Source organism: Sylvia atricapilla, chromosome 5 (assembly GCF_009819655.1).
Source record: "Sylvia atricapilla isolate bSylAtr1 chromosome 5, bSylAtr1.pri, whole genome shotgun sequence".
NCBI lineage: Eukaryota > Metazoa > Chordata > Aves > Passeriformes > Sylviidae > Sylvia > Sylvia atricapilla.
Window position 1 is genome coordinate 56842008 of NC_089144.1, and position 27745 is coordinate 56869752.

At 45.5% G+C, this 27745-nt stretch overlaps 1 protein-coding gene and 1 long non-coding RNA gene across 2 annotated transcripts; both read right to left on the reverse strand.

The window, feature by feature from the left end:
• Positions 1-287: 287 nt before the first annotated feature.
• Positions 288-22997, reverse strand: LOC136360918 (uncharacterized). Its single transcript, XR_010743546.1, has 3 exons — positions 22271-22997; positions 2946-3070; positions 288-476 (listed from the first exon to the last, which is right to left on the reverse strand). It is a non-coding gene; the product is annotated as an uncharacterized lncRNA (long non-coding RNA).
• A 139-nt stretch (positions 22998-23136) lies between these two features.
• Positions 23137-25698, reverse strand: KCNA5 (potassium voltage-gated channel subfamily A member 5). Its single transcript, XM_066319582.1, has one exon. It carries the CDS (start codon positions 25696-25698, stop codon positions 23803-23805), a length of 1896 nt encoding a protein of 631 aa, XP_066175679.1. The 3' UTR covers positions 23137-23802.
• Positions 25699-27745: the final 2047 nt, after the last annotated feature.

Below are 27745 nucleotides of genomic sequence, written 5' to 3' on the forward strand. Positions count from 1 at the left end.
AGTAGAAATACAAACTCCAGAGATGCAACACATCTCAAGAATACAAAATAAATAAACAAAGATGACTGCCAATAAAGAAAGAGAACAAACACTTAAATCTTCTTCTAGAATGATGAGACAGTTTGATATGTAAGAACCAAAGGAGAAGATGCCCAATCTATGACAAGAACTCAATTTATTTCCAAACAAAAGCTCAAATAATAAAATCTTGTGCCTGGGAGTGAGCCCCAAAGCATTTAAACTTTTCCCACTCTTGTTGTGGAGCTGAACAATTCCTCTATGAGAGAAACCTCGGAGCAGACCAATGTTTCAGCAATCCCAGTGAAGAAAACCAGTTCTGGGGATGATGGGGACATCACAGTTATTTATCCAGAAGGAAGTTTTTCAGCAGCTTGCAACACAAGATGACTTGAGAACAAGGAATTAGGCTGGTTTGGTTTCAGACTCTGCAGCAGTGTCTTCCTAATGGTCAGTGTCTGCAGTAATTAAGGAGGAAAGACCATTCGGACACAAAATTATTATGACACACTGGGCTCAAAATTATGGCTTAGGACAAAGTGGAAGGTGTCCTTTCCCAAGGGAGGGGGTTGGAACTAGTTGATCTTTAAGGTCCCTTCCAACCCAGGCCATTCTAAGATTCTCTGATTCTCTGAAAGATTCACCATTATTTCACTTTCCTTTTAAGAGTGTTACAATTAATTGAGTGACACTGAGCACCATCAGTGGTTTTCCTGCTGGAAATTGATGAGTTTCTCCCTCATCAATTTGTTTGCATAACCAATTATCCTAGAGAAAAAAAAAACAAAAAAAAAAAAAAAAAAAAAAAACAAAAAAAAAAAAAAAAAAAAAAACCAAAACAGCCCTGTTTCCACTCCCACAATCCTTGCAAATTAGATTTTTATGGTAGATTTTTCCTCTCCAGAAAAATAGGTCAGTTCCCCTGCAGTAATGCACACAATCTGAGGGCCACGTTTCTGCTTGGAATGAGCACACATGGAATGCAAGTGCCCCTCGGAGCTGGGCATCTGCACATGCCACCCTCTACTTCAACTGGTCAAGTGACTATTTGCAGATTTCCCCTGCCTTCAGAGCTGAAGCAAGGCCTAAATACTTAAGCCTTTTTCTACTTCCAATCTCCCTCTCTGAAAATATGGACCATAAATATCCTCTCCCAGGAGATTAATCCTGGAACCTTACTGGGCTTAAAGTTACGTTCAAACAATGTCCTAATAAAAACAAATAGTAAATAAAGTGCCTTCCAAGGACATCAAATCATGATTACAATGACTTCCATTTTTGTAGAACTTCCAAAATAAGTCTTTCTTTCTTTATGCATTGGAAAATAAAAAGAACTTGGTACACGGGAATAAGTCAAATAGATGGAAATATAAAAGTAAAAAATAACAGGAGATTGCTTAAGAAGAGTATTTAAAACCAGAAGAGTTATTCCTAAGTAGCTTCCCAGGCAGCTTCTGTAAGACAAACTAGAAAAGAAAGAAGCAGAAAAAAGGGATTTTTCAGTTTAGTGGGATCCAAGAAGTTGGCTTCAGTGGGGTCTGGAAAGGAGCAAGGAGTACTCTGACCATGACTGCACACCTGAATCACATGATTTTACACACATACACACACACACACACACACACACATACACCCCCCTCTCTTAAATCCTGCACAATTGAATGGTGCCTTCTTTCAGCATGTGTGCAAATCCTCCACTTCATAAAGCAGCCCTGAAAGGGCAAAGAGGAGAGAGAGCCCTACAGATATTGGTCATTCACCCTGTGAGTCCTGCAGCATGGGGACCACACAGCCACCTCTCTGCATGTCTCAGAAGGCTGTTCCCCAGTTTTGGTAAAATTTTAAAGTCTTGAAGGTGAACTTAAGCCTAAAGGTGACTTATATAAAAAAACCACCAACAACAAAAAGCAGCAAAGTGAAATCCTTTGGCAAGGTTTTGAACTGAATCTGTGTGAAATGAAATAAACAGTTCTCCTCACTCCAAAACACCAAAGGCAGTTTCTGTCAGAAGAGCTCCCCATGTGATAATCTGCAGTGAAGCCTCAGTGCCAGAGCTGGCACCCTTTGAAGTTAAAGGAAAAGCTCCTGCTGTCTTTATGGTGCCCAGATTCCTGACAGGATTGAAAAATACTGGAGTAAGAGGCTTCCAAAGTTCCCGAGAGCTCTCTGAAGATCACTGCCTGGTGATTAGAGGAGATGTCAAGGGGAATGGGCTAGAAACCTCACACTGGCTGAGCTGGAAATGCTGCCTAGAAGGGATCCTGATTTTGTTGTGAGTGACCTCAGAACTAAGCTCAGCAAATCTGATGGCAGATTTGAGAAGAAAAAGAGAGATTCACATCTTAAGAAAAAAAAAATTGGCTTTTTTTTTTATTTTACCAATTCCACTTTTCCTGCTATTTTTCCCCTACTGATTTATGTTAGCTGGAATTAAATTTGAATTTTATGTGGGTTTTTCATGGTGTTTTCATAGTCTTCCTATTTCTTTTCTCCTTTTGAAGGAAGAAGGAGACAGAGAAAAAAAAAGAAGGTTGGAAAATGAAAGGGACTTTACTCATTTAAATTTTGAACAAATAATTTTTTTTCAGCTGATGTCAAATGAACTGAAATTGACATTTTTGTGTAAATATGAAAAATACCAGTGTGGCATTTTGGCGCCCTTTGATTGCATATTTTCTGCAGCAGGAATTTCTTGATTAAGAATTTTCAGCCAACTTAAAGGCATGAGAATTAGGAGTCCCTGCAATCTGGCATCCTGAGCCATAATCTTTGCGAGTAGCACGGGGGGATCTGTTCTGAGCAGCACAGCATCTACGCTACAGCAGAGTGCTGCCTGTAATACAGGCGAGGATAACACAGGGCAAGAGATTAATATTCTGCATCACACTGGGCTCTGTTATTTTTATCCTGCTGTTTCTTTCACTCACCATCTCATGACTCACACCCTCCCCACACTGGAATTTCTGCCTGGGTCTCATGGCTCACTGGTGTGTTAGGGAAGACGTGGAGAGCTTACTGGAGAGCGCCACTCCTGCTGGAGCTCCAGGTCACTCTGGAAAACACAGAGAGGCAACAGAATTTACTGGTTTGTCACATACCTGCTCTTTCTAAGGAGGCTGTTGCAGCCTCCTTAGCAAACTGTCTGCAGCACTTGTGAGGGTTGCAGTTCTTCCTTGTTTTTACAGCCTCAGTGACATGTCTGGATGCAAGTCCCAGTTCCGGACAATCTCACGGAAAGCTGGCACAGCCTTTAGTAGAAGTACAGGGCTCAACCTGTGAGGTGAGAAAGGGCACTTGAAAGACAGGTGAATGTAATTCAAGGTGAGTAAAAACGCTGCTCCTTACACATTTCTTGGTTATCACCTCAGGGACATGGTCCTCGATGCCACACTAGGCTGACCATGCAGGGTCGACAGCCAAACCACAGTTCCCTGATGTGGGATGGGAAGGCCAGGTCACAGGAGGTATTGAATGTTGAAATCCTTACTAATTGCACATATAGCTACTGTGATCCAAAATGCAGAACATCTAAACCCCAGCACAGTCTGCTACTGTAGAATCCTGCACTCACACTTCCCAGTGGATTCAGTTCCCCAAGTGCCTAGACTCTGGCTTCTCTTGAAATCCAGAAGTAACACGGAGTTTGCTAGTTAGGAACCTCAATTCTACCTCCTCCCAGAAATGAGGGTGATCAGAGGAAGCATAATTATTTTCTCTCACCTCCTCATTGAGTGGTAAGAGCTCCTGCTCAAGAATCACAATTCCCTCCTTTTCCTGTATCTGAACTTCCATCTCTGTCTTCCCGAGTGCATTTCCTAACCAGTCAGAAGCAAAGAGCACACAAGGTTCATTCTTCATAGGAACAAGCAAATATTCTCTAGGCTAGAGGGAGTACTTCAAGCAGCAATTGGACACCATATCACCCTTCAAAAAATATATATTCATATCAGAAAATAATATATAAATCTCACTCTAGATGTTGCCTGCTCTTTTGCCCTGCCACTTTCAAAAATGAACTTCATTGAAGGCTATCTAAGAACCCTTGTCCACAGAATATTTATATCTTGCCTGAAAAAAGGTGCTTATCTGGGGAAAGGGGAATAAAATCCTAACTTGGGTATGAGAATTCCATTCAGTAGCAAGATTTCCCTCACGCAGGTACTGAAGCAATGGGCTCTCCAGGATCTTAGAGTATCTAGCCAAAGTAATCCCCCTTTTTGCTGAGATGGTAGGTAGGAGTCAACTTGGTTCTGGAGTCAGATTAGCAGAAGGATCACTTGCAATCCCTTGTGTTATTCCAGCTTTCACAGGAAAACTTAGCAAATGACATCAAATAGCCATTTCTCACAACCTTTTAGATCCTCTGGACTCCTTTTTTTTTCTTTTTGCTCCCATCTGGCTCTTCAGGTAACACTGGAAAACATAAAGCATGCTTTATTTCTGTAGATGTTTTGTTCTCCAGATTTGTCCCGGGGCAAACTTCCTACTCTGTCACATCAACTCAAGTCCTTCACATGGAATGCTGATGATGACTCAGAACAGTCAATGAGCCTTTTATTGGTGAAACAGCCTCATTCAGCAGACTTTGTTGCTCAGAACCCAAACACCAGCTCAAGCCAAGTCACACGCTCTGCCCTCTCCCTTTGTCCCTCCCCAGCATAACTGGCTGCCTGGCGGGGGCAGATGTGCATGATGGAGCAGGAAGGCTGAGGGCTTGCACATCCACACCACATCCAAATGTCAGGCCTCCCCCGAATCCAAAGGGCAGAAGCTTCCCTCAGTCCACCCTCAGTCTAGAGATGTGACCTCAACACGACAGTCATGCCCTTCCTCTCAGACAATTCCTCCAGCTGGAGGATGATCAATGCGAGAGCCCCAGGAGAGGCTGAGGAGGATGTGATTACTGACCTGAAATAAAGCCTGTGCACACTGCAGAAGGAGCTTCCACTAAAATCTCTTCCACTGCAGTCAGCACCTCAGGACAACAAGGGCTGCTGCAGTTTGAAAGATGATTACTGAAAAAAATATATTAAAAAAAGCTAAAGGGAATTGGAGCAGCCAGAGAAAATCTTGTTAATGCAGCAGCATCCTGCTGTGAGCTTTCTGTTTAAATGAGAGGCTCTTCAGTACCAGTGAGTTAAACAAGTTTTTGCAGTCAAACACCTGTCAGCAGTCCTTTAGAGTAAGGCTTGTCCTGAGCTGCAATCTCCTGTTCTGAACCTGTCCTTGTCTGCAGCTGTTCTAAGTGGACTCTATGAATCAAGAGGAACCCTTTCCATATCTGACTTCTCAGTTCTGTCTGATCACCTGAAGTGCACAAAAGGTCAGGAAAAGACATTAAAATATCTCAAAGAGGGTGTCAAGAGTATCGGGCTAGGCTGTCTTCAGTGGTGCTCAGTGACAGGACGAGGAGCAATGGCTATGAACTAAACACAAGAAGTTCCATCTCAGCACGAGGAAGAATTTCTTTCCACTGAGGATGGCAGAGCACTGGAACAGCTGCCCAGGGAGGTTGTGGAGTTCCCCCTCTGGAGACATTCCAAACCCACCTGGATGTGTCCCTGTGTCACCTGCTCTGGGTGGCCCTGCCTGGGCAAGGGGGTTGGACTGGATGAGCTCCAGAGGTCCCTTCCAGCCCTAAGGATTCCATGAAAGCAATCACTCAGAACTGTCAGGAAATAACTTGCAAAGAGCAGCTTTCCTTCACATGGAGTTGGTCTCTGCACTTTCTCCCACTCTTCTCCAAATGCAAGGAAAGGAAGATGCAGGGACACTTTTGTCAACTGGAACATGGGATACAGCAGAGCACGGGCCTTTCTCCATGAACTCCTTTTTCTGGAGGATGTTAGATGCTCAGAAGATATGTTTTTCATGGAAACATTCCTGATTCAATCCAGAGTTCTCTGGCAAAGGTTTCCTCAATCATATGGGAGATGAGCTCTTTGCCACCTCTCACAAGCAGTAAACTTGCAGTTCCTACAAGCCGGAGCAGGGTGATTAATTTTAAACAAGATTTTTAATATTCCAGAAAAAAACCCCATAAAACTAGTGTGATTTCCTTCTAGTGATTCAGAAGGAGTTGCAATCCAGAGGGTAAACTAAATACTAAAATGTATATAATCACTATAATTTCCAGAGAAAAATGATCAAAATTGCCTCACATCTGTACACTGCATGCCTGGAACTCAATTTCATGGCAAATGGATGCCTACCATTGGATAAAAATGTCATCTGGCACTGGAAACAACAAAGAAGGATGGTAGTTCCTTGCTCAGAGCATCACTGAAAAGCACTTAATTATTGATGTAAGATTAAAGCCTTTAAAATAAAACCACATCATTAAAGAGCAGGAATTTTGCCTTGAACATGGAGTGTCACCAGTTTTATGACAAGTTTATAGTCCTATATTTGGAACAAGAATTAATGGGAAAGGAATCTGAAAAACCCAAACATCATAACTCCATATCTCATCACAAGAAACGTGTGAGATATTTTTCCTTCTCACAAAGAGTTTCTCTACTAAGAGGAAAGGTTCACAGTTTGCTTTTTCAAGAAACTACAAGTTTTGTACTTTCTAGTATTAACTGCTTTATGCAAATTTTATACTTATCCTGTCCATGAATTAATGAGTTGCCAATCTTGCTATATTTTAAGTCAGATCAGCACCAGATGGAGAGCAGACTTGCTTAATAAGGGGTTTTATCAAAGGAGTAATTAAGCAAATATACTGGATCTGAAATCCAGCGTCAATACTGACAAGTCTAACAAACTTTCCTAAGGAACTAGCTGTTTCTGTGGTGGCTGGATTCAGTTGTAAGCTCTTGGCAGAGATCAGTATCCTCTACTCGAACCGCGCTGTCCAAAATGTCTAAACTGAGCCCTGAGCTCAGTTCTGACCCCCGGTCAGTCAGTGGCACCACACCAAGTGTCTTCCACTGCATCAGGACTGTGACTTACTGGTTTTGAGTCAGACACTGGCAATTACCTAAAGTGCACCCTTTGGCTGCCATTGCAAGGCCTAGATTAACCCTTTCACCTCCAGCTTAATTAGACCAGCCTTGGTATGTTCAGCAGTATGAGAGCAATCTGTCTGTGGCATTGCCTTTTCCCTGCTTCTGCTCCTACACAGGCTCCGAGAGCACAGATTTTTCCCCTGTGAACTGGGATGTAGACCAGGAGCACCCTCCCATCAGAAAAACACAGGCTTTTACTGAAACAACAGCAACTCCCCTCATGAAAGGCTGCATCAGGTCAAGTTCGCCTGTGACAAAGGCAAATTTAGGCTGGCACAAGGCAGTGTTGAGTCTGACAGTGTGTGACTTCCACAGGTGTTGCTAGAGCTTGTGGGAGGTGTTGGTGTGACTCATGGAGGCTGGCAGAGCTAACAGGGCAGCCTGGGGAGACAGTCCTCTTAATGACTCTGGTGGCTGTAGGAGGAACCAGGCCACTCACAAACTGAAAAGGAACAAAAGGTGTTTTAGGAGAGGGCATGAGAGCAGCCACAGCTTCTCTGGGCAACCTGTGCTCATCACCCTCACAGGGAACAATTTCGTTCTCATATCCAATCTAAACCTACTTTGTGACAGTGTGAAGCCATTCCCCTTTGTCCTGTCACTGCATTTGTAAAAAATTCCTCTGCACCTTTGTCTCTTCAGGTACTGGAAGGGATTTGCCCCTGTGAAGGCTGCACCTGCTTAAAGAAAGGCTGAATGTCCCTGCTTGGTGAGTGTGTCACACCTGGTGCGATCATGGCAGAAGACCAGGCAAGGCTGCCTAGTGCTTGTGTTCCACTGAATATTTAAATTTATTTTGGAAAGATAGAAATGGGACAGAAGAGTCTGCAAATGCTCAATTCATTTACAGTAGGTGGGAAAAAAGGAATATTGAGGCTCTTCGGAGAAAGAGGAAGAAGCTGGGTGAACACGGAGTGAAATGGTCAGTAACACTTGCAGCTGCATAACATCTAAGAAAAAAGTCCTCACGTGCATCACAGAGATCTAAACTTTTGTCTGTGTTCTGAAAAACACGTTCTGGGTATTTATAGTGATGCTGGTAAAAAAGAAGCCAGCCCAAATTTAAATCTGAATCAGCCTGACACTTAACCAACAGTGAATATTCAAAAGACCTGGCTGCCACCACTTAGAATTTAGAGACAGTACTCTAAATTCCATCTGTGAGCCACCAGTGAAGAGTTTCACTACCTGCAAAGCAAAGGCTTGAGTTCACTACGCAGGGCGCAGTCACAGCTGTAACAGTGACAGGGTGCAGGAGACAAACAGACTGAAAGAAAAAATATCATCTTTACAGTAATCTGTGGATCAGCCCATTTCAGAATCCAGCTTTAGGTGCTGGGAGCTCAAAACTGAATAAGAAGCCTTATAGGAGATGTGTGAATGATCCACGACCGAAAACATAAAAGCAGGAAAAGGAGATTCTTTTTAACAAAAGACGTAATGAGGCTATGGAACTCAGTGACACAGGTAATCAGAGAAGCCAAAAACTTAATTGGATTCCAAAGGGCCAGGACACTGAAGGGAATATCCAGATTAACTACAGAAAATAAAAACACAGAACAGATTGCTATTCCAGCTAGTTTAGTAAGTACCTGGCATCCTGTGATGCAATAAGAGGTCTTTGCACATCAGTTCAGCAATTGCAAACACCCAGGTAAGTTTTCTTAAGGAAAGTCCAAAAGTCCCATTCACCTAGAATTGTTCTCACCTTCTCCAGCTCCATTTTTCCCAGCTTGAGCATTATGGACTGATAGTAATACCCAGCCTTATGTAAGAGACCACAGAAACAGACTGACTCATAGTTTAGGCTCCAAGCTGACTGTGAGGAGTAACTGCCTCATCCTGATCCTTTTCTGAAGTGATTTTTTGCCACTGGTTCAAAACAGGGCTCAGACCAACCCCTGCTCCGTCCAACCAGCAGTGGGAAAGTTTACCAAAACCAGCAGCAGAGCTATTTCATCCTCCCTCTGTCTGCTGAAGACAGCTACAAAACATACATTCAATTCTACAGTAGAACAGGCCTTCAGAGCCCAAACACAATTTGGATCAGGTAAGGGTGGAGTGAGCATCTCTCTGGTCCAAATTCCACACAGAATCACAGAATAGTTTGGGTTGGAATGAACCTTAAAGCCCATCTCATTCCAACTCCCTGCCATGGGCAGGGACACCTTCCACTGTCCCAGGTTGCCCAGAGCCCCATCCAGCCTGGCCTGGAACACTGCCAGGGATGGGGCAGCCACAGCTGCTCTGGGCACCCTGTGCCAGGGCCTCACCACCCTCACAGGGAACAATTCCTTCCTCACATCCAATCTAACCCTCCTCTCTGTCAGTGTGAAGCCATTGCCCCTTGTCCTGTCACTCCAGGCCCTTGTCAAGAGTCTCTCTCCATCTTTCCTGTGGGCTCCCTTCAGGTCCTGGAAGGTCACAATGAGGTCACCCCAATCCTTCTGTTTTCCAGACTGAACAACCCCAATTCTCTCAGGCTTTTTGTATGGATATTTATCATCCCCATCCTGGATTGATCCCAGGGGTTAGTGCTCTGCAGCTAAGAATGGTAAAGGTTTTTTCATCCCTTATAGGATTAGGTTACTCTTCATTCAATGCCTATGAAATGTGATATGACATAATTGGTATTGGGAAGCACAGGTCACCCTCAATGCCACCTGTACTTCACCATGGGTGACACTGATGGCCCTCAACCCCCACAGGTGATAAAAGGAATGCAACGCATCAAAAAAATGTCGCTCAGCACCTTGTTGAAGTGTTCCCTTTATGGACAGCAAATTATGGAGATGGCATCTCTATCTGCAATGACTTCGGTGTCCTCTCTGATTTCTGAGATGACTTTTAAAAATGAGGACTCTCTACCTAGGAAAAAGCCATGTTTGTCCTGGTTAGTCCCTGCACCGCCATTCTCCTTTAAAATAGTAAAGATTAAATTTGTTTTAGTATTTCAAAGTGGACAGAGTTACACATAAGTCAGTCCTACCCTTATTCCAGATATGATTATCCACAAAGGAGTGGGCAACATTTTGAGTCATCGTAATTAAGAACTATTTTTTTCTGATTCCCATTCAGATTACACTTCCCAAGTATTCCCATGTAGGTAAAGCCTTAGAGATTTAGAAAAAAACCTCTCCAATCTCTAGTCATTCTCTAGAAAAGAAAAATTGCTGTAAATTATTGCTGTAAAATCCGAAGAGGCACAGTAATGTCCCTTTTTTACATGTACTGCATTTTCCCCAAACAAATGTAACAGAGGCAAAAATAGGTCAAAATTCTGCAGCAGGAACTACAAGATGATTTTCACAACATACATATGTTGTGGCAAAGCCCCAGATACACTTCTGTTCCCAAACACCTTTTGATTTATCACCTAGGGTATAACAAAAGGCAACGCTTAGTTATTGCAGATCTTGCCTTTTCCTTTTTTCATTTTTCTTTTTTTTTTTTTTTTTTTTTTTTTTTTTTTTTTTTTTTTTTTTTTTTTCTGGAAAATATGCTTTTGTAAGATATTTCTTGCTTTTAGCCTGTGTACTTATAGCATTATTTTGAAAAGCCACTGGGCAGATGGTCCCCAAATGTGAGTTAATAACTTGTAGGTAGCTTTTGGGGAAGCTTTTTGAAATCCCTTCATGCAAAATGATTTCACAAACTGCCTGCCTGCCATTCTTTGGCTATTTGAACAGACTATTTCAAAATGGCCAAGAGAAAAAATGGCAGATTACGTTCCGTTTGTTTTGCAGCAGGCTGCTACACTGATTTTACCATGGCAAAAGAACATAAAGGGAAAATAAAACACATACATGGCTTTCACTGAAGACTTTTCTAGACCTGGTAGCCATGACAAGGTGAGGATGTTTGAGCCTCTGCCTCTCTTTTGCAGCAGTTCTTACCTTTCAAAATCAGCTTGCTCTTTGAGAGAATAGCACAGGCTAAGCGTTCAACAATCACGAGTCAGACTTCACAGCATCACAAGATAAATGTAAAAAATTGGATTTCAAACAGGAGGTTCTTCCTGTTCACCACTAGTGTGGTGGAGATTCCGTGTGCTTTGCATGGTATAAAGTTAAAAATGTTGTAAGTGTCTGGTCTGGTGAGCATTTCATCACTGGTTTTGAACAGATTTCATCAGAAATCCATCACTGACAAAATTCTGCAGCCTTTCTTAACAATGGCAGCACATCAAATGCCTTCTGATCCTCACCCAGATCTGCCTGTCTGTGAACCAACCAAGCATGACTGCCCTCTCTCCAAGGTGATTCATAGCTTTAGAAAATAGAACAAAAAAATAGAGTATTTTCAATTGGAAAGGCTCAACTGTCTGAGCACTCCTCTCCCAGTGTATATTATTGTATATTTGTTGTTAAATTTCACCCCATGGCTCACAGCCCCATGCTCCAACCTCTCAAGGCCTTCTGGCCCTGTAGAGAGTCAACAGCACCTCCCAGTTTGGTGCCACGAGCAAATTTCTCATGGTGGCTTTGACTCCTGCATCCAGGTCACTGATAAATAATTGAACAGGATTGGCCCTAGACCTGAGCCCTGAGGAAACAAGGCCCAAATTATAAAAAACTATCACCTCAGAGCCCCAAGCTGATACTTACAGTAACTGGTATTTTTTCCCCAAGCACAGCAAACCTTCTCACCATAAAGGACCAGGAAATGGCACTTCCTGCAGGGGCCAAAGTTTTGAGGACAAGAGAGAGCTCTGAGATGCACTTTCCTTTCAGAAATCACACATTGCTAATATATATATGTACCTATATTTTCTTTTTAAAACACCCAGCTGCTTCACTGCTCACAGAGAGCCAACACATGAGGTCTACGAGCCACATTTTATATGGCATCTCTGGAAAGGTTTCATCCAGAGAATCCATGATGAGCACAGCCTGTAAGAATGTACGCAAAGATCCATTTTTCTTGTAAACTCTCCCCTGGTAAAGCCTTCCCTCTCTTCCTCCTGCCCATCCAAGCTCACCACTGCAGTGCAGCAGAAAAGGACACAAGCTTTAAGCTCAACGTTTTCTTTCCCCAACCTTGAAGGAAGGAAGGAAGGAAGGAAGGAAGGAAGGAAGGAAGGAAGGAAGGAAGGAAGGAAGGAAGGAAGGAAGGAAGGAAGGAAGGAAGGAAGGAAGGAAGGAAGGAAGGAAGGAAGGAAGGAAGGAAGGAAGGAAAGAAGGAACTCTTCCTCAAGATAAAAGGCACTGTTTGCCTTATTTCTAAGCACAGTTCTGCTTCTTACTGTTACCCTGTAAATCTCATCTAATTAGCATTTGCAGCACTTCAGAGAAATCTATGAACATACCACAGTCTCTCCTGTGCTGAAAGAGCAATAATTTAGGACAGGTCATGCTACAGCTTTTGCCTAGGAGAAACAGTTTTAATTCCTGTCTTTCTTTCCCCCAAGCAGCCAGGCACCTTTCAAAAAGCTGTAAAAAGAAGTTATCTTCTTCAAGATCAGTGTCCTTTTGCCAAAGTTAGTTGGAAATGGCTAACAAGTTCAAAGGCTACTGATGAACAAAAGTGACTAAAAAACCACCAAACCCTTTTCCAGACTGAACCCAGCTCAGTCCAGTGCTGTCTGCAGAGCTGATATCAACCTATTTCTGCAGTGCTCCACACAGCCAACCATGCGTGAAAATAGCTGTACTAAACTCCCTGCTAAGGCCACCACTAAGCCACAGTGTCCCTGTGTGGGGAATCATCCCCAGAGCCAGCCCTGGGAGCCCTGCTGGGGCCAGATCATTTACTCCATGGCACGTACTGGCATCACCAGCAGCCCCACTGAGGGTGCATTCAACTCCTGCATCCAGCAGGCTGATAAATATGTTGAAGATGATGGTTCAACACAGAGCACCAGGCACAGCCCCATCCACTCAGGCTGGAGTATGAAAATCAGCAGGGAGATGGTGATGAGACAGAGCCTGCTGAGCCTGCAGAAGAGAGAGAGGGATGGGAGAAGGGTGGTGTGCCCAAAAGGACCCTGCCACTGTCCTGGGATGGCTGATGTGCCCACCAAAGCTGGAGGAGAGCCGTGCTGGCTCTCTGGAGCACCGAGCCACGGGCAGCTCAGCACATCCTGATTCCCCCGGGCAGCAGGGCAGGCTCAGCATGGAGCTCTGCTGGAGCTGCAGGACCCCACCACTCCCTGAGCCCAGCCTGGCCTCAGAGCAGAGCACCAGCTCCAGGATCCTGGTGAGATCCAGAGCCAGCAGCTCAGCTGGGCTGGCTGTAGCCCTGGGTGCAGACAGAGGTGCTCATTCCCACTGAGCTGATGCTGCAGCCCCAGAGCCCATCCTGCTCTGCCTTAACCCCTGTGCCATGCCCAGTGTGAGCCTAGACCTGCTAACAAGGCATTTGCTCTGATGAGGCAGCAAACAAGAGCCCCCACAAAGCCCATAAAAACTGCTGACATTCACAGCGCTGTGAATCAGCTGCACTCATCCTCCAAATTCCACCAGCTCGATTTAGAAAGCTGCAGGTTTGGTTCGCTGCAAACCAGCTCAGCTCTAAGCTGCCTAAGTCATGTCAGCACCAAACTGGAAGGAACAGCCACAGGCTGGGCAGATTTGTCTGCACCACTTCACGGTTAAACCTTGGAAAATCCGTTTTTTGTCAGGAACTTCTCCCATCGCTGTGCCTCCCTTTGGGAAAGATGCTAATTGGCTGTTTGTCATCTGATCAGAAAAGGGAATTGAATATTGCCTGGCTGAGTCACTGCCTGCTGAAATTCACTCCTGCTCTCTCTTTAAATTGAGAAGACATGTCTGGCACACACCTGAGCAAGACATTTTATGAGTAAGGCTTCTTTTCAGTACAGATACCTGGCTCATGGTTCCTATCCAACAGAGACTAAAACTTTACAAAATCAGCCATTGGCAGCACTCCCAGATATTTTTCCATTCGCACATATTTCTAAAAATGTCAATGTCAGTCTAACCATTCTCATCTGGGGAGCCTGACATCAGATGTACATTAGCCCAGGAAAAAAAAAAAAAAAAAAACCAAAATGCAAGCCCCTTCTAAAAAGGAAAACAAATTCCAAGTATGTTGCACTGGCTCCTGCCTCTGGGCTCTCTGAAAATGAGAAGAGGAAATTTTACAGTGTGATTTTACACCCATGGCAATTCAATTAGAAAATCAGACCAGGGAATGGGAATGGGTTTTACAGGGATGAGAAGAGGATGATGATATGTGACATTCCTGTTCAGGCCTGACTTCCTGTTTGTTTGGGTTTGCTACCCAACAGCAGACAAAAAAAGTCACAGGCAGGACCTTAAGAGCCACGTGCAGTCCTGGAATGAAATCCAGACAGCTGAACAACACTGCATCTGGCTGTGGGAGAGCTTCCCTAGGGAGAAAGCATTTTGGCTTGAGCATTTTGTTCCAGTCATCAGCCTCTGATTATTTTCTCTTCCAAATTCGGACCTTTCACACCCCTCTCCAGCATCACCTGCATTGCACAAGTGCACCCAGGACATGCCAAGCTGCCATCTGGCCACTGAGTCCAGGCAAGAAAATTATTGTTTCCACACTGTGCCCATAACACATGCTGTCAGCATTCCCTCACTTTTAAGAGAGATCTCTGTTTAATTTGGGCTGTCAGGAGTCAAGGAAAACAAAGGATGTGACTGCAGAGCTCAAGTCCATCTGAGCAGGATTCCTGGAATGGAATCCAGTTGATTTCAGTAGGACTAATCCACAGCTACAGAGTGAACAGAGTGCAGGGCGTGCTTCTGAGATATTTTAAATATATATTTCCATGAATGCTGCAAAAATGACTTTACAACTGCTCACCCTCTGGGAAAGAATTAGAAAGCCCTCCTCCCCTTACTGGCTCTGTTGATGATTGCATCTGCTCACCTCAAGGATGTGTTTGGAACCTGAATTACAATTTGATTTCTCACAAATCTTCATGTTTTCTACTATTTCACTATGTGTCCTGTCTCCAATATTAACTCACAATAAACAGAGTTTTCAGGGATACCCTGACACAAAAAGTTCCACCACTTTTTCCCAGGTGGTGCACCTCACCTCCACATTCTGGTGGCCTTTTCTTTATGACACCCACACTAAACCATGTGACCACTCATCTGCTGAAGGAAAAATCCCATCAACCCATCCTTAGCTGTCCCTTCAGAGGGATTTACTTCTCAACCCCTTCTTGGGATGGTTGACAGCATTAACATCTTAAGATCTGCATCTTAAACTATTGCAGTTAGAGCTTGTCAAGAGCCATGGATTAGAGAAAAGATTTTAAGTGGAAATTCAGTTCTAGACATGCACCCTTTCTTCTCTCTCTGACTGAATTTAACTCATGTTCCATTACCTGAGGACCACTGGCATGTAGGCTCACCTGGAAGCCACAGAAGAATTCTAGTGATGGTCTACTTTCTGCCTGTGCTGGGTGCTCCATGGTTTCTATGCAGTGTGTTCTCTCTCCTCTTTTTTTTTTTTTTTTTTTTTTTTTTTTTTTTTTTTTTTTTTTTTTTTTTTTTTTTTTAAATTTACAGTCATTTCTTGGTGCATCCTGCTGGATAGCAAGACCAGGGAATACACTCAGGCACCAGGGCCTCAGCTGGAATTCTAAGCAGAGTTAGGAGACGCAGAGACTGAAACACAAAGTACAGCCTACACTAGGGCCAGGCAAACAGGGAAATCAGCCAAAAACAAAAGCAACAGCATCCCCCTCCCACTGTCAGATCCACTTGTGCTCCTCTGTGTGCAGCTGGAAGAGTTTGTGATTTTTAGTTTGAATTGCATATAGATGAGTGCAGGTGGAAGCAGAATTAGATGAGAACAGATTTTGGCAGGAATAACTGTTCTCAGTGAATAGAGACTGATTATTGTTTAAGAATGGGCCGACAGGGGGAAATGTGTAAAGCTCTTAAGATACCCCAACAATTGCCTGAGGGCAAGAAGCATCAAAGCAAGGCTCTATCTCCACTTGCCACGTCAAGAGTTTGAGGGAATATTCCCAAGCAATCAATCACAATCAACCACACTTAAAGGTTCCTGGTCACACTGGTAAGTTTGTACCCAAGCACTCTCTCCCAAAATACTTCCTAGGCACGACGAAGTGGGAATGAGCAGAGGCCAGGAAGGGAGCCCAGTGGGCTGAGTGCCGAACACCTTGTTTCAGAGAGAGCCTCTGGCAGCAGGAGCACAGCCTGTGTCCTGCCAGCTGGCCTCAGTGCAGGGAATGGTCCTGGGCACATTTCATTTTCTAATATAGATGCAGTCAGGACGTCTATGAGAATTTGTATCTCCCCCTCTGTGAATATCCAGCTTCCTTTTTAAGAACAGAGCTACCCCATTTTCCACTAGCAAGAAGCAGAGCAAATGCTATTTTGAAATGCCCAGTGTTTCCAAGCCTTCCAGAGAGATTTCTCTCTCCTGCTCTAGAATTCTGCACTTCTCAGCCTCTGCTCCTTTGTAAGTGTGCATCACTGACATGTAAATACTCTGGGAGACAAGTGGGAAAGGGGAATCTGAACAAAATTTTGTTGGCTTCTGGAAAGTACTCTACCTGCCTTACATCCACACTTCAGCACATTCTCCTAAGGCAGGTACCTGTATCCTTTCAAGGCACTGAGCAGACTTTTAAAACATGATCCTGAGAAATCCTGTGCAGGTATTTTGCCCATTGGCTAAAATCCGGAGACAACTGTGGGAGCCACCATCCTGCTCTGTCAAATGCTCTGATATCTCAGCTGTGGATTCCTGCTCTTCCCTTTGCTTCCTCTTTGACTCAAGAACACAGTCTCCTTCAAAGCACAGAGGCTAAGCTTAAGCTAGAGGGCATTCCTTCCCAGACAAATTTTGTCACCCTCCAGACTCCCTGCTTCTTTGCACCACTCTCTTGCTTAATAAACCACCATGTATTTTCACAATAACTTTCCTTTACACAGCCCCCTTGTGCAGCACTACCTTAAAAATGACTGTGTTTGCTGAACTGAGAAACTCATACAATTTGCTCTGCAAATTCATGTTAAATGAATCACACTCAATCACACTTCATTAGATTTTCAAATCATTTTAAACAGAACAGAAAAAAAAATTATAAGGCTATGTTGCTTAAATAATTCAAACACTTTTTCACCTTTTTAGTCACAGGCATTTCTACCTATAATTAGGCAGTGAGGAAGGAGAGGTTTGAAATGTGTTGAACTTGCTTGAGAGAATTGAGTATGGTATAATGTAACTAATCTCTACTAACTGAAGAGAACAAAGTAAGCCTTGGTTTTGATTTTGTGGTATTTTCTGGGGGAAATACTACATGCTAGGACACCAACACTGGAGTGAAACCACACAAAGGAAGAAATTCTACCTGCTCCTTTTACACACCAGACCCTTAGACCAGTGTAGTCTATTTAAATCACATCTTTTCTTCCAGAATCTTCATGGAAACATCAACCCTGATATGAGTATTTATTATGCAGCTGTACTGTCGTGAGAAGAGCTGCAAGGTTTCATTGCTCTCCTTGCCCACAGGATGAGGAAACCACCATTCCTGGCCAGGGTTGGACATGGGATTTGAGACAAGAAACTTAATATTTCAACATTTATGTCCAAACTGGCTTTATCAAAAAACTAGAGAGGGTCAGAGTTACCACTGGCTTGAGGGAAATTATTACCTGTTTCCATCCAAGGTAGCTTCTCCAGCAACATTCTTTCCAATGTCAACTTCAATACCACCACAGCTGTTTTCCACAAAATTGCAAATGACAATCTCCATGGCACACCACAGTTGAAGCATAGAAATAAGATATATCTTTATTTTTTCTCTTCTTCTTGTCAATCAAATGTTAAAACCTACACTGATTTATTTTTATTTGGAAACATCCCCCCAATGACTGTGAATTATTTATACAGAAGACAACTTGCAGATGGCTTTTGGTAAATTCTAAATTCTATCTGGAAAATTATTAATTCTGCAGTAACCATAAAGACTGTGTGCTACGAAACTCAAGCTCTAAGGAAAAAAACTTTGTTGCCATCTAGGAAGGATATTCATTTTACTATTAGATCAGGTTATTTCTGGGGCATCCACAGCTTTTCTGGGCAACCTGTACTAGGGCCTCACCACCCTCACAGGGAAAAAAATTCTGCCTAATACCCAATCTAAACCTACTTTCTGTCAGTTTGAAGCCTTCTTTTTCTTTAAACAAGTTGGTGTTTCCCTTCAAAACTTCTAATTCCAATTAATTCTTCATTCATATCATTATCAGCTTAATTTTTTTTCCTATTCCAATTAATATAAAAGCTTTTATTCATATCATTTCAATGGTTACTATAACCACATTTCTCACAATATTTCATCATACATATATTAGTTAAGTTCTGGTCAATGGGCCCACAGAGTTACTGGAGAATTTCCGTGTTTATTTCTCCTATGAGCTGATACACTCATATCAGAATGGCATGACCCCGGTCTACTGAAGAGTATCAGCACCTTGAGGTCCCAAATTTAGGCCACAGAATCAGAACTTTAACATGCTGATCAGGAGAACTGGGGACCAGTTAATGCATACAGAAAGAAAGTTAAAAAAAAAAAAAAAAAAAAAAAAAAAAGGCAACAAACTACAAACAAACCAACCAAAACCCAAACATTACAGAAAGTCTTACAAAAAGACTAAATGGCACAATCTAAAAAAAAAATATTTAGCAGTGCTGTATATAGCAAAAGTCATGGTAGAATGATGTTGGAACAATGATTTTCATCTGTCATAGGGTATATAAATCTAAAGACCTTTTCTATTTCATTTTTTGGACATTTGTAGCTATTGAGTGAGGCTGGTGGTCACAAAGTGACACGGCTGAAGCTCAGCCAAAGGCAGGCAGATGCTGCTAGAGCTTCATCTCCCAGTTTCCTTGCTGCCCCTCTGCCCTGCACAGGATCAGCCTTGTGATTCCTGAGGCTTTCCCCACACCCTGCCTGCCACACAATATTCCCATCCCGCTGCTGGCCAAGTGGCAAGGCCAAAGTCTTGATGAGGTGCTTAAAGCCCCCCGTAATTCCATAAATTCCGTAATTCCATAAATATGGCAGCACCCACCCTGAGGTCTCTGCCAAATTCCACTCCTGTTCATGGCGTCTCGCTAAATGGCTGGATCAGATGTCAGTGAGGAAGCTCGTCCCTCACCACGGCTCAGTGATCACATGCCACTGAACACTCTCCTCGTTTGACCTCAGCACCAGCTTCACTGACACTGACCAGGAAGAAGAATTTCTTCTCAGGAAAGGTTGGGGATTGGAGCGAGCTGCCCAGGGAGGTGGTGGAATCACCATCCTCGAAGGGGTACAAGGAGCAACTGGACGTGGCACTCAGTGCTCTGGTTCAGTTGACAAAGTGGTCACAGGTTGGACTTACTGACTCTGGAGGTCTTTTCCAACCTCAGAGATTCTATGACAGGTTTCAGAGAAGCCAGACTTTTTGTGCACACACACATCTCCCACTGAGAGTTCCCTGACATGTGCTTTGTTCCCAAATGGGAGGTGAAGGGCAGGGCCTGGAGAATGGCTCAGTGCCCTGCAGCTCAAGAGCCTTGCCAGCACCACCAGAGCAGCACTGTCTGCAGCTGCAGAGGCCAGGGAGCAGCCAGCAGGAGAGCCACGTTCTCCTTACAGAGCCCAAATGAAGAGAGCACATGAAAGACGGATTTGTGTGTCCCCTCTGTGGTCAGTACCCCACACCAGATGGGTCACAGTGCACAGCTGCTGGCATCCAGTCCTTGCCTGCAGAGCCACCCAGAGCCATGCAAGAGACCACAGGGGGAATCTTCCTCTTCCCCAAGATCCATGTTTTAGACCTCCCAGTCCAGCCAAGCGCACTCCTATTTGTGCCTCTCTGAGCCCCTGTCCAGCTTAGTCTTAGCCTTGTCTTAACCCCCTGTCCCTTTGATAGGCTTAGTCTTCCCTTCCACAGCCTTTTCTTTGCCCTGCCTGTACACAGAGCATGGTGCAATTGTTCACAGAGCTCCAGGAGATGAATGGTGTTACATAACTGCTTGTTACTGTTTTCTCATTTTTTAAGATGATGGAAAAGTGAAAGGGAAATGTGGACTCCCCTTGGGGCCAGGCAAGAGCAAACTAAACTTACATCACTGGTGACCCAAATGAACATTCACTTCAGCACCCCCAAGAATGCATTTTAGTGCACAGTGTCCCATGTGAGAGAACAAGCCATTAATAGCTGCAGCATGTGTGGGGTGAGGGAGCTTCTCTGTTGCAGCTCCTAGCCAAAAGAGTATACAAAAAAGTGTTGGTTTGTTGTTTGGCTGGGTTTGTTCAGGGTTTTTTATGTCTGCAGTGATTTACTATTCTTTAAGCTCTGATATCTTGATGCTTTTGATATGGCAAATAGGTCTGATTCACCCTGCTGTTCATTCCAGGTCAGCTAACATAAAATGAATAGGGGTTAGGACGTATTTCCTTCTTGTGATGGGCCTGGAACAGAAAACTCTCTTCCTGTCTCACATTTCCAGAAGCCTTCTTGGAGGGATTCAGTTCTCTTTTACTCTCACACTCTCCTGCATTGGCATATTATGTGACTCTACCACGTAGAGTATTTGCCCCCAAATCCAAGGGAAACCAATAGCTCCAAGGTTTCAGCCCAGTTTATAACTCGTATTTAAATAACCATCGGAGAATCAAAGAATACCCCAAGCTGGAAGGGACCCACAAGGAGCATCCAAGTCAAACTCATTATTTCAAACCTCAAAATCATAAAGATCAGTGCATCTAGAACACTTGCTGAAAATTGTGTTGGCTTAAGCATGTGTCCATACTAAATGCTCTGTTGAACTGGGTTCTGACCATGCTCCTGGTCACATTACTCAGTGTTTGGCAGCACAACCTGTCACTAGAAAGCAAATCCTTGACTGACCTATAAGCCAATAGAAATTACGTATTTATTTGTAAAGGTGTCAAAATCAAATTTGCCTGAACTGTGCTTAACTACTATTTAGAAACCCAAGCCAAGCAAATATTTTTAACCATACTTTGAGAATTATTTGTTTTCTTTCTGATGGAAAGTTCTGTTGTTTTGTTATAGAAAAACACAGCATATTCAAACAGAAGGCCGAATCTAATTTGCTGTCAGATGAGTGAGCTCAGGCAGCTCCAGGAGGAGAAGGCAGCACTTGAACTTGTACTTCCAGGAGGAGAGAACCAGTTCAGCGAAAGCAACAAAAGAACACATGGTGGGAAGAAGAAAAGTAAAAAAAGCAGGGAGGAAGACCAGGCCTTCCCTTTGTGTCATCAAGATCAGCTTGACCCATACCCCATAGCCCTGATCTGCTTTCACCTACATCAGCTTGCTGCAATTACTACAGAGGTGTAACCCAGATCCCTGAAAACCTTACACAGGATTCCAAACAAGTGGCTGTGTGGACACAGTGCCCCTGCCCTGAGGAGCCAACAGCCCAATCCAACACAACACATGGTTGAAGACCAAACTCTAGTGGTTGGGAAGGAGGGGGGTAGTAGTTTGAGAAAGACCACCCCAAAACTTTATCCTGAAAGACTCACTGCACTTATTCAGGTGCTTATTCAGGCAAGTCAGATGGATGTGATCACCGAGACAAAATCAAAGCACTTGTCTGAGCAAAAAGCCTTACTCTAAATCCATCAGTGGTGTAGATCTCAGCATGTGTAGTGGAGTTACACCACTTACTTGTTTCATCTGAGATTCAGCCTCACCAAAGAGCTGATTCTGCACTTCCCCCTGGTGCAACAATTCCCACCAAAGCAAACTGGCCATCTGCCTGAGTCTGGAGTGCAGCTCCACTGGGCACTTTTCCTGTCAGTTTTGTTTCAGACAGCTCCTCAGCACACTACAGCCTCTACACACTACATAAATAAGCAAACCAACCAAGAAAGCAACATCTAAAATTCTAAAATTAATGTGAAAGATGCTGTTCTCTGTTATGAGATTCAAATTCCTTCCCCTCAGCCCTGGGTTTTGGGCTGAGCACTCTGTTCATGAAAAGTATTACTTGCTTGGCACTTATTTTACTGACTAGGAAGGAAGAAATCATCATGCATTTGGGCATTATTATTAAAGAGCACAGTCAGGGACACAAAAGCAACATTTGTGTCTGGAAGAGAGAATGTCAGAGCGCTGCTCTGCAAAGCTGATCTCAATTTATCTCAGGACACAGATGAGGTACTTGAATAAATCATAATCCCAACTGAGCACTTATTTGTATTAGAAAATTTGTTAGAAACAAACCTTGAGCAATGTTGGCAATCAAACCTTCTCTCCTCTGCTACTCTTGCTGTGCCACAGGATGTGGGAAAGGCATGGAACATCCTTCAGCAATAGAACAGAAGTTGGAGGGGGAAACAGATGTCCTTTGCAAGAGAAATGGTAAGAAAGCTCCTTGAGCTAAAGGAGCAACTTTGTGTCGGTCTTCTGTAAGCTGGGATCTCGATGAAGGTAACATATTACTCGTCTCTCAACAACACCTCAACTGTAAAATCCACAGCGCTGAGAAGGTTTTGTTTGGAAATAAAAGAAACCAGGGGTGTGTTTTGATGAGAAGATGGTGCTTTCCATCTGTGTCCAAGAGAAAAGCCACACGATGGTTATTTAAGCAGCATGCCACGTTCGACTCCTGCAGTGCCATCCACTCCCGGTCTGAGATAACTCAAACCAGAGAACTATGTACACAAATGGTGTGTGCATACATAAAGGTGACTGATACACACGCTCAAAGAATCTGGAACGCACGACGAAAACAGTTTTGCAGGTATTGCATTCAGTATTCTACTTTCTCACTGTGCCTATCCACTCCCTCATGTTTTTGATCTGTTGTGCACTTGAAAATCTGTTCAGATCACTTTCGATCTGTTGTGCACTGGATTGAAACCAGTAACAGCAGACAGTGTATTTTTTTCCTTTCCATCTCAGAAATATAACAAAGGTATAAAATTGTAAAACCACAAAAAAAAAAAAAAAAAAAGCTGCACATACTTTTTTGAGTGGAGCCAGTAAGCACATGACTGAATTACTTAGAAATTCTGAAACAGGAAGGTAACCAATAAAATTATTTATAAAGAAGTATATCTACAATATTTAATAATTTAAGGCTCACAAGAAACTAACATATCAATGACAAACAGAAGTTTTCTGCTCTAGGGTTCAAAGCACCAAATTCACTTCACATACAAGATAACCAGATCTGTATAGATCACTAGTGGAAAACTCAGAAAGTGCTGATCTGCTAATGTTCCTAGTGTTTAAGGATATCATATTTCACAGGAATAAGAAATCTCCTTTCAACCATAAATACAGTCATACAGATACAAAATATATCTGAATAATTTCAATTTGAAACTACAGTACAAAACCCCTCCACCTCCCCCCTCCCATCCCCAAATCCATTCATTCTTCACACACACATCCCCCAATTCCTTATACTAAACTCGGAGCAACTGAATTGGTTACAAATTACCCATTTAAAACCAATGACCATTTGCTAAAATGAGTTTCTACAAATTAGATTTTTCGCTGTCATAATTTGCCAGCTCCTGCATCATGGAGCATAGCTTATTCTTAGTCTATTTTAAAAATAGGTGACCCTTTGTGTCATGGAAAAAGAACATAAAAACATGTATTCCTGGAGGATTGCTCAGGACAGTGATCAATTTATAAAATACAGCCTGACTTAAAAAACTAATTGGTACTAAAAGAATAATTAATAGTAGCAAGTTTCTGACACCAGAAAATCCTTCTGCCCCTCTGAACTCTGTCTCCTCTCCTCACAGGTCTGTTTCCCTATTAGTGTCCAGACAGAGAGCATAGAGGGACCTTCTGAGATCTACGTTACTTTTCGCTTTGATATTGGCTTTCTCTAAGGAGCTGGTGCCACTGTTGAACTCCTCACTGTTTTCCAAGTGCACAACAGATTTGTTCAGAGAGTTTTTACTGGGTCTTCTCTTCAGTTCTCCCCCCGCAGTGCTGCCCTGAGCACTGCTGTGTTCATCTTTGAGGATAGGCTGCTCTTCATGGTCAGTCTCTCTGTGGTAGAAGTAGTTGAAGTTGGACACGATGACAGGGACAGGCAGGGCAATGGTGAGCACACCCGCAATGGCACACAAGGAGCCCACAATCTTGCCTCCCACAGTGACAGGTCTCATGTCCCCATAGCCCACAGTAGTCATGGTTACCACTGCCCACCAGAAAGCGTCAGGGATGCTGGAGAAGTGAGACTCGGGGTCATCGGCCTCAGCAAAGTAGACAGCGCTGGAGAAGAGGATCACCCCGATGAAGAGGAAGAAGATGAGGAGGCCCAGCTCCCTCATGCTGGCTTTCAAAGTCTGTCCCAAGATCTGCAGCCCCTTGGAGTGCCTGGAGAGCTTGAAGATCCTGAAGACTCTGACCAGGCGGATGACTCTGAGGATGGCCAGGGACATGGCTTGCTGCTGGCCTCCACCCCCATTGCTACTGCCAGCCCCGGGCTGCTGCTGCTCATGGGCCAGCTCGGTGCCCAGGGTGATGAAGTAGGGGATGATGGCCACGATGTCAATGATGTTCATGATGTTGCGGGAGAACTCCGGCTTGCTGGGGCAGGCGAAGAAGCGCACGAGGAGCTCGAAGGTGAACCAGATCACACAGGTGGTCTCGATGATGAAGAAGGGGTCAGCCAGGCTGCTGGGTGGCTGCATGGGTGGGGAGTCCCCGGGCGTGCCATTCAAACCTGCACCTTGTGGGGGCAGGGGTACGGGCAGCTCCCTCTCGTCCCTGAACTCGGGCAGGGTCTCCAGGCAGAAGGTGATGATGGAGATGAGTATAACGAGCACGGAGACGATGGCGATGGCCCGGGCTGAGCTGGAGCTCTCGGGGTACTCAAAGATGAGCCAGACCTGGCGCTGGAACTCATTGCGGGGCAGGGGCTTCTCCTCCTCTTTGATGAAGCCCTCGTCCTCCCGGAAGCGCTCCATGGCCTCCTCACCCAGCTGGTAGAAGCGGATCTCGTCGGCGAAGACGTCGATGGAGACATTGACGGGCCGGCGGAGCTTGCCCCCGGACTGGTAGAAGTAGAGGATGCCGTCGAAGCTGGGTCGGTTGCGGTCGAAGAAGTACTCGTTGCGGAGCGGGTCGAAGTAGCGAATGCGTTTGTCGGGGTCCCCCAGCAGCGTGTCGGGGAACTGGTTGAGGGTGCCCAGCTGCGTCTCGAAGCGCAGCCCCGAGATGTTGATCAGCACCCGCTGGTGGTGCATGGCGCCCGGGTTGGCCGCCGCCGCCGCCTCCTCCTCCTCGTCGCCCGCCGCCGCCATGGCCATGCCCCGCCGGTGTCCCCCCTCCTCGGGCGGCCCCATGTCGGCGGCGGGGCGCGGGGCGCGGGGCGGCGGCCGCGGCGGCGGCGCGGGGGCTGCGCGGGGCTCCGCCGGCCGCTCGTCGGGGCCGCCCGCGCCGCCGCCGCCGCCTCCTGCTCGGGGACCCGGCGGGGGCCGCTCCCGCTCCTCGTCCCCCGCGGGCGGCGGCGGCGGCGGGGCCGGCGGGCCGCTCTCCTTGCCGTCGCTCAGCTGCGGAGAGCCGGCGAGGTGCAGCAAGTTGCCCCGCCAGCGCGCCCGGCCGCCGGCGGCCGCGGCATCGTCGCCGCCCGCGATGGCCGTGGTGCCGCCGTTCTCCAGAGTCACCAGCGCGATCTCCATGGGCAGCAGCAGCAGCAGCGGCGGCGGCGGCGGCGGCGGCGGCAGCGGGAGGCAGGCGCGTCTGAGGCGGCGGGCATGCTGCGCTCGCCGAGCCGCTGCCGCCGCCGGCCACCTCCGGGCGGCCGCGCTGCCCTGCCCTGCCCTGCCCTTCCTTGCTGTGCCCTGCCCTGCCCTGCCCGACCCGCCTCCCCTCACTGCGCCGCCGAGCGCGGCCGAGCGCGGCCCGGGGGAGCTGCCCGGGGACCCGGATATGAACGAGCGATCATTATATTATGGTCGCTTGACGTCAAAGAGGATCCCTCCTGCTCCGCGCCCCCGCGCAGGCAGCGGCAGCATCCCCCGGGGAGCCGGGATGCCGCATCCCCCCGCATCCCCCCGCGCCCCGCCGAGGGGCTGCGCGCCGGGGCGCGGACGGACTCGGGCAGCGGTGCCCGGGCGGGGGATGCCCACAGGTGCCCGGGCGGGGGATGCACACAGGTGCCCGGGCGGGGGATGCACACAGGTGCCCGGGCGGGGGGTGCACACAGGTGCCCGGGCGGGGGATGCGCGGCGGGGGCACCGCTCGGAGGTGCGGGAGGCCGGGTGTCGGCAGTACCTGCGGCCGGGCAGGGGGCTGGGGCTGCCCTCCGGGCCGCGGGGCACAGCGCTCTCCGCCCCGCAGCCCGCGCCCCCGCCGCGCCGGGGGATTAAGGAGCGGCCCTCGCGTGTGGATTTGCTCGCAGCGAGCGCTTCTGGCTGCAAACCCCCGCTCACCTTTAATGAAAATCAGAACTGAAAGCCCCGGGGATTGCTGGCGCCTTTTGGCGTGTGTCCCCCCCTCCGCATTCCCCAGCGGAATAAGAACAAAGGAAGGGATTGGGTATTTTTTTTTTTTTTCCACTTTGCGTTTGCTCTCCCTGCTCCTGCTCCCTGGAGTTTACCGCTGACTTAGTGCGGCTCCAAAAGGTGTTTCCCAAGCCGGCAAACGACATTTCTGCCATGCTACTTTCACGTTAACATTTGCAAACAGTTTCCATTCATATATTCTTAAACCCACATCCAAGGCAGAAATATTTCAGTAGACACACATTTTATTAAAGAGAAACAAGCAGCTTTACACAATGACTTCAATGACAGTTCAGTAATACAGTCGATGCTAAGATCTTACTTTCTATAGTCAAGCCATGAACTCTTTCATTCTATTCAAGGTCTGCAGGGAAATACACTAAATATGTAATTACTGTAAGATTAGAACCTGTAGGTATAGATACAGCACTCCAGTCTTGTGGAGTTTCTGTTTTTTTAACAAAATTGAGTGTGACCATTTTGCCTTCCAGTTGGCATCACAGTGACATTTTTTCCTAAACCTTATGTTACTACTCATAGCTCCATCAAACACTTCACCTTGATTCACTGTGACTAGTGGCTTTCCCTTAATTTAAAACATTACTTCTGTGTATGAAATATGCCCAAAGATATTAAAAACAGTGCCAAAATAGAAAACCATAATTGTATTAAATGACTTCTGTAAGTGGTGGCTTGCTTTTTATCTCCGAGAACTGAGCACAGAACTGCCAGCCTGTTTTGCCACTGTGCCACTGAAGAACCACTTTACTCACACAAATACTTTCTAGAAACAAAATTATGTAGAAGGTAAGATCTTTGAAAATAATGGCCCTTTGATTTCCAGTTATTTAATGGAATAACATATTAAACCTGCAAAATGTAGGATAACAGCCTTTGGGACTAGCAAAACCCACAGGATAAATGTAGGATAGCAGCCTTTGAGACTAGCAAAACCCACGATAAACACACACACCACAGACACACCTGTGCACCCCAACAAGGAGTGGCATATCCCAATGTATATCAGGGATTTCAATCAGAGGAGGGCTTGCACATTCGAAAACTATTTTGATTTTCCAACTCTGTCAGCTCCTGCAATACAAGGCATTCTCCCTCCAAACATTGCCTCAGGAATAACCATTTATTTCAAGAGAAAACATCCTCAGACACCTGTGATGGTGAGCACCACTCAGAGCAGAATAAAGTGTACAGAGGAGCAGTA